General features: G+C 35.0%; 1 protein-coding gene across 1 annotated transcript in view; it reads right to left on the minus strand.

Moving 5' to 3' along the window:
- Window positions 1–4: 4 nt before the first annotated feature.
- Window positions 5–12425, minus strand: part of LOC134267912 (midasin-like) — a gene marked incomplete at its 3' end in the record, with an annotated part of 76308 nt that continues 63887 nt past the window's right edge. The window contains exons 60-79 of the mRNA XM_062750118.1: window positions 12138–12393; window positions 11649–11916; window positions 11281–11516; window positions 5543–5638; window positions 5317–5411; window positions 5041–5143; window positions 4747–4933; window positions 4421–4527; window positions 4224–4328; window positions 3979–4125; window positions 3660–3807; window positions 3326–3375; window positions 3118–3214; window positions 2876–2978; window positions 2674–2776; window positions 1318–1433; window positions 1054–1132; window positions 636–827; window positions 318–388; window positions 5–134 (exon numbers count right to left, since the gene is read on the minus strand). Coding sequence (XP_062606102.1) covers window positions 5–134; window positions 318–388; window positions 636–827; window positions 1054–1132; window positions 1318–1433; window positions 2674–2776; window positions 2876–2978; window positions 3118–3214; window positions 3326–3375; window positions 3660–3807; window positions 3979–4125; window positions 4224–4328; window positions 4421–4527; window positions 4747–4933; window positions 5041–5143; window positions 5317–5411; window positions 5543–5638; window positions 11281–11516; window positions 11649–11916; window positions 12138–12393 — 2689 coding nt within the window. The remainder of the gene's footprint in view (window positions 135–317; window positions 389–635; window positions 828–1053; window positions 1133–1317; window positions 1434–2673; window positions 2777–2875; window positions 2979–3117; window positions 3215–3325; window positions 3376–3659; window positions 3808–3978; window positions 4126–4223; window positions 4329–4420; window positions 4528–4746; window positions 4934–5040; window positions 5144–5316; window positions 5412–5542; window positions 5639–11280; window positions 11517–11648; window positions 11917–12137; window positions 12394–12425) is intronic.

Below are 12425 nucleotides of genomic sequence, written 5' to 3' on the forward strand. Positions count from 1 at the left end.
GGTACCTGACTGTATCTATGTAGGAGGGCAGGGTTTTGTCTTCAGGGTCACAGAAGTGTCCCTCTATCTCTGTCAGTCGGGGTACACAGTCAGTTAAATCTCTGTACACTGACCTCACCTTCTCAAGGTCACTCCTGTAATGAAGAAGAAGGTTTACATTTCTTGTTTAAATATTGCAAAATACTTGAGGTAAATTCAATATTTTTTCAGTTCTAAATAATCACTGCCAGTTACAAATAAAGGATGACTTACAAAATTAAAATAAAGGTGAAGAAAATTTATATTTCATTTTGAATTATAATACAATCCTGGCATACCATGTAATTAGTTGTCTTTTTGTTAGAGGCATGATACAGTCATACAATGTGTTGGCCTTTTGTTGTATTGTCTAGAAAAATAAATGTGTAGAAAAAAAAATAATTTAAATACAAGTGTGGCACCTAGGTAGCAAATCATATCATATTCATTTTCCTCAATTAATTAATATAAAGAAGAAGATAGCAGATACATGTAAGACTTCTGTTGAGAATCCTGGTTTCTGCTAATGGACTCTGGGACAAAAACTCAAAAGAAACAATCTTTGCCTGGAGAAAATACAATATTTTTAAATCCAATGTGACCAAAAATCCTCAAACCTGAATTTCATCAAAGCATTGCTTCCACTGTTCATCCCCATATTTCATCAGGGCTGACTGTGATAATTGATTTCTTGGAAATGGAGACGGATAGTGAGTTATCTCCTCTTGTTGTCGTGGACAACACTGAAGTATGACCTTGACCTGAATTAGACCCTCCTTCATGCTGACCAAGAGAGATAGTAGGGATTCCTGTAAATGTATTCAATGGTGAGAGTGAGGGAAAAATAATATAGTGGCACCTCAGATTCATAAATTGAAATTATATAGACATGTACATGTACATTGTATGTCAACACTAAAAGATCTTCAGTTTGGTTCCTTTAACTAATTATCCATTGAGAAAGAATTGAACATACAGTGTTTCCTTACAATAAAGATATCATATAGTATAAACAGATTGATTTTGTCTACATACCATATGCTCCCTTGTTGACTTCTGTGGAGGGGGTGTTCCATTAACTGAACATAGATCTTGTAACACTTCAGACAAGGAGCTTCAATTGATCAAAAAATGTCAATTAAATGCTTAATACCGGGTATATGTTTATCTAATGTTTAATTTAGTTGTCTAAATATTTTCTTTAAAAGATCTTCATATTAAAACTGCCATGGATAAAATCAATTGCAAATCTTTCAAATATACCACTAAAGAATTGTCATCATGTGACCCTTGACCTACCTTAATGATAAGAAAGCCTTGTGAATCTCCACCACCCCAGAATACTGATCCACCACTAACTTCATTAAGTGTTCAGTGAATCCTTTACATCGCTCTATATTCCCTACACCGAGTTCCTAAAAATTAAAATAAATCACACAGAGCCAATTATAACTTTTAAATCATATACAGTCAAACTTGTCTTAGCGGCCACCCGAAATCAACGGCAACTTGCGGTCAGCGGCCACTTTCAGTTCCCCCCAACGATTTTTCCTATATTTGTGTAACGCGGCCAGCGGCCACTCAAATCCTCCCCCAACAGCCATAATGACACTGTAATAGGCGGCCATTTCGTTACTTGCTGCGATTCTATTATGTCTTTTAAACTCATTCGCTTGGGTAATTATATCCCTATAGCCAATTTAACCCAGCTATTAATGCAATTAAACAAATTACTATTGGACACACTGAACTCAGTTTGTGTTTATGAAAAAATTGTTAGATGAATTTGTAATTATTTTTCAAGATCGCCGATTGAAAAATAAAAGAATTTAAGTACAATTGATACTTTCCTCTAACTAAAGAAATTCACACCTTTTAGATTTTGATTCCATGTAGAAACCCTAATTGCTACTCTTGTAAAAACAAGGTGCTTCCCATGGAATGATTAAACTCGTGAATTTCACTATCAAGAGACGATCGATAGGGATTAGTCACGCTCCACTGCTTATGACACCTGTGTTATGGAATGATTTTCAACTGCGTCAATACATCTCTCTGGTCAAGTGGTTTACATGTTACATAGATTCTGTAGTCATCTCGGGGTGGGGGGAGGGTTGTACTGCTGACCATTTTTGAACATATGCAAGTGGAATTTTTTTTTACATATTCTTACTTAAATTTCTATGCTTTATTTTATTTACCACTAAAATATATTTTTGTGTAATTTTTTTTTATTTTTAAAAAAGGATAATAACCAGGCACTGCACGTATGTCTTATTTAACTAATATGTAGGAACAGAATCATGTACAAAAACTTTTTAAAAATTCTAATTCTTTAATATTTTTTAATGAGCTTGAATTAATATATTTACACAAAAAACCTTTGTTAAATTGACCTGTTTATTATTTTATTAAATTAACTGTAATGCTTTATGTTGTTTATTCATTGCACGAATGTTTTTTTCGAGGGCAAACTGGGCAAACTGGAATAAGAGGCCACCTGTCTTAAGTGGCCAGTTTCCAGACTTCTTAAAGGTGGCCTCTTAAAACAAGTTTGACTGTATACCAGTATCGTTCTTTGCTTTTGTGATCTGAATTGATACTGTTTTTAAACAACCTGTATTATCTCTAGGTCATGTGATCTAGGAAACTCACCTTGGAAGGAGTCTGTAAAGCTGTGGCTAACTTGGCTCTTCTGGCAACACATTTATAGTAGTAGTCATGGCAACTCTGACCTATTTCTGTAGCGCTGTTCTTACTAAAGGAAAAATTAAACATTTACACAAAGCATAAATGAAAAAAAATTATGTAGATTCAATCCTTCATTTAGATACAATGAGGATACAAACAGCCCCACCTTGTGGTGAGTTGATCTGAGCACACAGAGATATCTAGTGGTGGAACAAGCAAAGGGAGGTTACTCTCAGTATCACAGAGAAGTCCTCTCCTGTAGGAAAGACCTGTACAACAGATGTTTATAGTAAATATATTTTAGCAATAAAAACCGTTTTTTGTTAATTCATGCATTTCCAAATCTTTACACATGTACATGTATTACATAGTTGTGCTAATTCATTGCCTAGTTGTGCTATTATTTACCTAGCTGTGCTATTTCTTTAAACAGATCACTGAGAGCTTTCCTTTTCTTCTGTCCAATGTGTTTAGCTTCCGACTTCTGTTTTTCTTTGTCAGCTGTCTGTAAGCATCCATTGGGATGTTCATGATTATATTTCATAAATAAAAACATGTGTGTACCTCAGTACTGTACATAATATTGCCAATAAGAGATCATTCCAATAAAACTCACTTGTGACACTTCCAGTTGTTGTAGTTCATGAATGGATTCAATGATTTCTCCTAAAAGTAAAGGATATAAATTAGGATATCATTAATCTTGTAACTTAAATGTTTCAACAAGCAGGCATACATATAAGTACATGTATAAGTAAATGGCTATTTCTGTTTCATATTAACAAAACTCTGCATGATAAACTTTAATTCAACCCTTGAAATAAAGCTAAAATTCTTAACTACTGAATACAGATTTGCTTTTTGAGCATTTTGAAATTTATGCTTTAGTTCACTTGATCATCTGCATTTCTCTGAGACTTAGTAGTTGTAGTATGTAAGCAAGTGTTTACCTGTGAACTCATCTAGTCTGACAATTAGTTGGTCGTACTTGAGTCTCTTTGTCAGCGATTTCCAGTGTTTACACATTCTGACCGATAACTGACCAAGTCGGCTGTGTAGACCTCCACGATCAAGGGCAGGTAACTCTGACTGTTGTGTCTGCAAACAAACATACATGTTGGTAAAAAAAATATACAATATTGGTCAAGATAGGCAAATGTTACACTAACCTTAATTACCTGTTATAACAACAAATGCATACGCATGAAGTTGTACAAACTCTTTTTCATTTGCCAAATTATAATAAACATTAATTTACACCTGTCTCACCTGTACACTGACTGTGTGTGATATCAGAGACTGTACAGCTGAGCTGTAAGTTTCTCTCCAGGTTAGAGTTCTCTCCCTTTGACCAGTAGAATCTACACTGCTGTCAGGGTCTGCCAATATACCCTGTACTGGTTGTTCTAAAACAGCCTACAATAAGGAACAATGAATAAGCATGTAATATGTAATTTCGACAACCAGAAACACAGTCCAATCAATATTTTCTCCTTTTACAATTTCAAACTTACCTGGAAAGCCTTCATCTGTTTGTGTAATGTCCGATGTGTTTTCTCTGTTGTCTGTTTTAGGGCCCAGAAGTTCATGTCTGTCCAACGGGCAATTTTCACAAACCCCTGTATTCAAATGAAAGAAATAAATCAAAATGACATGTATTTGCTACATATATTCATAAAAGACAGATAAAATCCTAATTCCGTGACAATACCTTGAGCTCTTTTTCTATTGGTTGTCTCAGTTGCTGTATTTTCTCTCTGACCAATGGTAAGAACTGACTGTAAAACTGATGCAGGTTCCATAGTAAGTTCATCATGCCTAGAAATAAAACATTAAAAAGTGATAAATAACAAATCAATCAAATATGCCAGTAATAAACTGCAGCTATTGTGTATGTAATAGACAAAGAATCAGAAAATAATAATTATTCACTGTTGTGAGTGAAATGATTCATTGACAAGTAATTCTCCTCATCTGAATCATATTGGATTATAACACATTTAAAATACTAAGTAATCTAGACAAAATAAATCCTACCTTGTGATCCAGTTCCCCCTTCTGTGGCCTCAGTACACAGATACATGGTTTGACAATGGAACGACTTCAACATCCCTAGTCGAGCCTCAAATTCCCCTAGGTTGGACCTCTCCATGAACTCTTTCAGGGTCCGCATTACCTCTGACAAGTCTTTCTCTTTTGAATCTGAACCTTCTGAAGTCTCCTCCTAAAGTATAATAATTTGAAACATTATGATGATTAATATTAGGAACAAGAAGGTTATGAACTTCTGAATAGTTTAACTAAACTGTCACCGAGGGAAAGTTTTCTTACCTGTTGACAAGTTGCCTGGATAAGTTGATAAATGTGGAACCACCATTTGTTAGCTTTCTTGGACTGCTTTACAAAGACATTGTCCAGGCACTGCTTCCAACAGCTGGAAAATGTCAGAATACACTGTTAAATCATAATTTATATTTGAAGGGTTCAAATTTGTTGGTTTGGGGAAAAATATTTTGAAATCGAGCCTTTTATTTTTAAATTATAAGGTTGATAACATACTATGATTTTTTTTAAGCTCTAGATACTGAGAACCAGATGTTTGCCTACCTGAGTTCTAGTTTTCTCCAGTCCAAAATCTTAGAAGAAACTTCTGACAACTGGGTTGCCATAGAAACATGCTTAGCTGCATTGCTTTCCCATTCCTATAAAATATATACATCCTTCAAAATCACTCATAATTTAACCTCAGATATGTCCACTCAAAATCTGTTTTATCAATGATTAGGTTTACGACATTTTGATGATTTTATTAATCTACTTGTGAGTGACTTACCTGAGTTTTCTCCAGGAGAAGTTCTAGACCGGTGAGGAACTTGACAACAGGTGACGTCACAGGAAACGATAGAATTCTGTCTACAATCTGTGTCACCTGTATAACAGAGGGACAGTGTCAAAAGAGTATAACAGAGGGACAGTGTCAAAACTGTATAACAGAGGGACAGTGTCAAAACTGTATAACAGAGGGATAGTGTCAAAAGAGTACAAGAAAACATTGAAAACATTGATGTAACCATCAATTGTCGCCCGGGAAATATATATTAAAGTAAACAATGAAAATGAGTCAACAAACCACTTCGAAATGTGTAAAAAGGAATGTGATGGAGACAATAGTCACAAATATTTTTTTAAAAAACTTGAAGTCGGATAAAATCAATCAAAAACGATACCATTTTAAACTTGATCAATTCCTCAAGTAAATGTTGGCTGCATAAAATATAAATTAAAGATGGGCCACATCGACACACTGTGGCTAGCAAAAGTTTATATTTAAAATTGTATTAATTTTCAATTTTAGAAATATAAAACACAACCTTTGTGCAGAGTACGATTTTTTATCCATATAAATATGTAATTAATTGGTCATTCTTAAGAAAAGATTTTTAAAGAATTTTCCTAAATATTTCTATGTAAAACTTTGTCATTGTTTCGCCCAAGTAACTATACATATTAAATATGAACAAACATTTAATTTTTACTTTACTTCCATATAAATATATGAATTATGGCTTGGTAATTCTATAAACGGAAGAAGATTTTTAAAGAATTTTCCTATATATTTCTATGTAAAACTTTGGTTGGCTATTTTGGCCCCGCCCTACCCCTGGGGGCCATGATTTGAACAAACTTAAATCTACACTACCTGAGGATGCTTCCATATAAATATGATGAATTATGGCTCAGTCATTCTTGAGAAGAAGATTTTTAAAGAATTTTCCTATATATTTCTATGTAAAACTTTGGTATTTTGGCCCTGCCCTACCCCCGGGGGTCATGATTTGAACAAACTTGAATTTACACTACCTGGGGATGCTTCCACATAAATATGATGAATTATGGCGTGGTCATTCTTGAGAAGAAGATTTTTAAAGTATTTTCTTATATACTATGTAAAACTGTGCCACCCCTACCCCCGGGAGTGTCAAAAGTGTATAACAAACTTGAATCTACAACCTGGGGATGCTTCCATATAAATATGATGAATTATGGCTTGGTCATTCTTGAGAAGAAGATTTTTAAAGAATTTTCCTATATATTTCTATGTAAAACTTTGGTCGGCCATTTTGTCACCTGTCCTACCCCTGGGGGTCATGAAACAAACTTGAATCTACACTACCTGAGGATGATTCCTGTATAAGTTTCATCATTCCTGGCACAGTGGTTCTTGAGAAGAAGATTTTTAAAACATGCCACCAAATTTTCATTAATTCCCAATTATCTCCCCTTAATGAGGGCGTGGCCCTTCATTTGAACAAACTTGAATCCCCTTCACCCAAGGATGCTTTGTGGCAAGTTTGGTTGATAACTGGCCCAGCGGGAGAAGAAGTCGAAAATGTGAAAAGTTTAACAGACGGACAGACGGACAGTGTCAACGCCGGACAAAATGTGATCAGAAAAGCTCACTTGAGCCTTCGGCTCAGGTAACTAAAAAGATGGACACACGCATCATTTAAATTTAAAATTGTATTAATTTTCAATTTTAGAATATAAAACACAAACTGTGCAGAGAATGTTTTTATCCAAGAAGTAAAATTCGATGTTCTAAAAAAGGGACATGCCGTTGTTTCGATAGTAAATGATAAGTGACTATACAATCATATTAAATATGAAAAACATTTATATTTTTACAGATTCACTTTATGGAAGTAAATATATTATGTATCTCATAACTTATAAATGGAAAGATATTCTGATTAACAATCTTTTCAATGTTAAGAAAACCTTTAATTCTACATAACTACTCCCACCCCAATCCCCATATACCAACACTTAGTGTATTAGTGTTGAATGATATTACCTGTATTAGTGTTGGATGATGTTACCTGTATTAGTGTTGGATGATATTACCTGTATTAGTGTTGGATGATGTTACCTGTATTAGTGTTGGATGATGTTACCTGTATTAGTGTTGGATGATGTTACCTGTATTAGTGTTGGATGATGTTACCTGTATTAGTGTTGGATGATGTTACCTGTATTAGTGTTGGATGATGTTACCTGTATTAGTGTTGGATGATGTTACCTGTATTAGTGTTGGATGATGTTACCTGTATTAGTGTTGGATGATGTTACCTGTATTAGTGTTGGATGATGTTACCTGTATTAGTGTTGGATGATGTTACCTGTATTAGTGTTGGATGATGTTACCTGTATTAGTGTTGGATGATGTTACCTGTATTAGTGTTGGATGATGTTACCTGTATTAGTGTTGGATGATATTACCTGTATTAGTGTTGGATGATGTTACCTGTATTAGTGTTGGATGATGTTACCTGTATTAGTGTTGGATGATGTTACCTGTATTAGTGTTGGATGATGTTACCTGTATTAGTGTTGGATGATGTTACCTGTATTAGTGTTGGATGATGTTACCTGTATTAGTGTTGGATGATGTTACCTGTATTAGTGTTGGATGATGTTACCTGTATTAGTGTTGGATGATGTTACCTGTATTAGTGTTGGATGATATTACCTGTATTAGTGTTGGATGATGTTTCTTGTATTAGTGTTGGATGATGTTACCTGTATTAGTGTTGGATGATGTTACCTGTATTAGTGTTGGATGATGTTACCTGTATTAGTGTTGGATGATGTTACCTGTATTAGTGTTGGATGATGTTACCTGTATTAGTGTTGGATGATGTTACCTGTATTAGTGTTGGATGATGTTACCTGTATTAGTGTTGGATGATGTTACCTGTATTAGTGTTGGATGATGTTACCTGTATTAGTGTTGGATGATGTTACCTGTATTAGTGTTGGATGATGTTACCTGTATTAGTGTTGGATGATGTTACCTGTATTAGTGTTGGATGATGTTACCTGTATTAGTGTTGGATGATGTTACCTGTATTAGTGTTGGATGATGTTACCTGTATTAGTGTTGGATGATGTTACCTGTATTAGTGTTGGATGATGTTACCTGTATTAGTGTTGGATGATGTTACCTGTATTAGTGTTGGATGATGTTACCTGTATTAGTGTTGGATGATGTTACCTGTATTAGTGTTGGATGATGTTACCTGTATTAGTGTTGGATGATGTTACCTGTATTAGTGTTGGATGATGTTACCTGTATTAGTGTTGGATGATGTTACCTGTATTAGTGTTGGATGATGTTACCTGTATTAGTGTTGGATGATGTTACCTGTATTAGTGTTGGATGATGTTACCTGTATTAGTGTTGGATGATGTTACCTGTATTAGTGTTGGATGATATTACCTGTATAAGAATTGGATGATATTACCTGTATTAGTGTTGGATGATATTACCTGTATTAGTGTTGGATGATGTTACCTGTATTAGTGTTGGATGATGTTACCTGTATTAGTGTTGGATGATGTTACCTGTATTAGTGTTGGATGATGTTACCTGTATTAGTGTTGGATGATGTTACCTGTATTAGTGTTGGATGATGTTACCTGTATTAGTATTGGATGATGTTACCTGTATTAGTGTTGGATGATGTTACCTGTATTAGTGTTGGATGATGTTACCTGTATTAGTGTTGGATGATATTACCTGTATTACCTGTATAAGTGTTGGATGATATTGCTGTTGGATGATGTTACCTGTATTAGTGTTGGATGATATTACCTGTATTAGTGTTGGATGATGTTACCTGTATTAGTGTTGGATGATGTTACCTGTATTAGTGTTGGATGATGTTACCTGTATTAGTGTTGGATGATGTTACCTGTATTAGTGTTGGATGATGTTACCTGTATTAGTGTTGGATGATGTTACCTGTATAAGTGTTGGATGATGTTACATGTATTAGTGTTGGATGATGTTACCTGTATTAGTGTTGGATGATGTTACCTGTATTAGTGTTCGATGATATTACCTGTATAAGTGTTGGATGATGTTACCTGTATTAGTGTTGGATGATGTTACCTGTATTAGTGTTGGATGATATTACCTGTATTAGTGTTGGATGATGTTACCTGTATTAGTGTTGGATGATGTTACCTGTATTAGTGTTGGATGATGTTACCTGTATTAGTGTTGGATGATGTTACCTGTATTAGTGTTGGATGATGTTACCTGTATTAGTGTTGGATGATGTTACCTGTATTAGTGTTGGATGATATTACCTGTATTAGTGTTGGATGATGTTACCTGTATTAGTGTTGGATGATATTACCTGTATTAGTGTTGGATGATGTTACCTGTATTAGTGTTGGATGATGTTACCTGTATTAGTGTTGGATGATGTTACCTGTATTAGTGTTGGATGATGTTACCTGTATTAGTGTTGGATGATGTTACCTGTATTAGTGTTGGATGATGTTACCTGTATTAGTGTTGGATGATGTTACCTGTATTAGTGTTGGATGATGTTACCTGTATTAGTGTTGGATGATGTTACCTGTATTAGTGTTGGATGATGTTACCTGTATTAGTGTTGGATGATGTTACCTGTATTAGTGTTGGATGATGTTACCTGTATTAGTGTTGGATGATATTACCTGTATTAGTGTTGGATGATGTTACCTGTATTAGTGTTGGATGATGTTACCTGTATTAGTGTTGGATGATATTACCTGTATTAGTGTTGGATGATGTTACCTGTATTAGTGTTGGATGATGTTACCTAGTGTTGGATGATTTACCTGTATTAGTGTTGGATGATGTTACCTGTATTAGTGTTGGATGATGTTACCTGTATTAGTGTTGGATGATGTTACCTGTATTAGTGTTGGATGATGTTACCTGTATTAGTGTTGGATGATGTTACCTGTATTAGTGTTGGATGATGTTACCTGTATTAGTGTTGGATGATATTACCTGAATTAGTGTTGGATGATGTTACCTGTATTAGTGTTGGATGATGTTACCTGTATTAGTGTTGGATGATGTTACCTGTATTAGTGTTGGATGATGTTACCTGTATTAGTGTTGGATGATGTTACCTGTATTAGTGTTGGATGATATTACCTGTATTAGTGTTGGATGATGTTACCTGTATTAGTGTTGGATGGTATTAGTGTTGGATGATATTACTTGTATTAGTGTTGGATGATGTTTCTTGTATTAGTGTTGGATGATGTTACCTGTATATGTGTTGGATGATATTACCTGTATTAGTGTTTGATGATATTACCTGTATTAGTGTTGGATGATGTTACCTGACAGAGTATTAGTGTTGGATGATGTTACCTGTATTAGTGTTGGATGATGTTACTTGTATAAGTGATGGATGATATTACCTGTATAAGTGTTGGATGATGTTACCTGTATTAGTGTTGGATGATATTACCTGTATAAGTGATGGATGATATTACCTGTATAATTGTTGGATGATGATACCTGTATTAGTGTTGGATGATGTTACTTGTATTAGTGTTGGATGATGTTACTTGTATTAGTGTTGGATGATGTTACTTGTATTAGTGTTGGGTGATGTTACCTGTATTAGTGTTGGGTGATGTAACTTGTATTAGTGTTGGGTGGTGTTACCTGTATTGGTGTTGGATAATATTACCTGTATTAGAGTTGGATGATGTTACCTGTATTAGTGTTGGGTGGTCTGGCCACTCCTTTTGTAGTTCTCTCACTCTGACCATCAGTCTCTGTAGTATAGGGACACACTGAATGACCTCTGACAAGTTAGGGTCACGGTAAACATCATAACCCTGAGGTGATGGTTTCTCATCCTGGTTATCATATACATGAGTTATCTCCTCTTGTAGTGTCTGACTGGCCAGCAGGTGGCTTCCTAATGTCTGACTTTCTACTTCTGACACTGTCGAGGAGAGAAAAAATGAAATTACGAAAAATGTATGTATAATTGTTTGTATCACTTATTTAGATGAAATCTGTTCTTACTTAGGTTATCAAGTGTCTCTATTGTTTTTTAACATAAGATTAAACTTACAGTTCCACTGCCCTCTAAACAAAGGGGCAGCAATGCTATAGCACAACAATGTGGGCTCTGTGATATCCTTGGTCATGACCTCTGTCACATGACTTTGCTTTAACCAATCAGAGGAGGACAGACTTGAGAACAGTAGCTGGTGGATGTGGCTTACAGCTGTCAATTCTCTGTCAGTCACTCTGTGGGGCATGTCTTCTATTTCAGGTTCCAAAGGCTCAGACAAACCAGTGTCTTCCAAAGAGGAGGGTGTTATCAAGTCTTGGAAATCCTATCAAAAGAAATACACATAGCAAAAATTCAGTAGGATTGAATAAGATATTAAGATTACAAAATCTCAAACCTTTCACATTTTGTAGACACCTATTACAATATAGCTCTGTACAATGACACACTGATCTACATGTTGAAAATCTTATTTTCTTTCATGATTTTTTTTTTTTGGTATTTTGAAGACAAATATTTACCTCAGTCCAGGCCACCCTGACTAACCTTTTGAAAGGAAGGAAAGTTCTGTCTGAATTCCTCCTCCTCTATCACTTCGTTGTCTCTGTCGTCGCCGTGGAGTTTTGTCTTGTATTTATACAGACCCTCCTCAGCCTCTTTCTGACGTCGTATCTCCTCCTTCTGTTTCCATGACAACATAAAACGATTGAAGATTTGATGCAGAGACATCAAAATCTCTCTGTTCAATTCCTTTCTCATCATGGCTGAATTCCGCAGTAAAAACAATGCACCAAGGTAAAGTCTGAAAGAGGAAGGGATAGAACAATGACATAT

Source organism: Saccostrea cucullata, unplaced genomic scaffold (assembly GCF_032062105.1).
Source record: "Saccostrea cucullata isolate Sc308-1 unplaced genomic scaffold, CSIRO_AGI_Scuc_v1 ctg1523, whole genome shotgun sequence".
In the NCBI taxonomy this organism is placed as follows: Eukaryota; Metazoa; Mollusca; class Bivalvia; order Ostreida; family Ostreidae; genus Saccostrea; species Saccostrea cuccullata.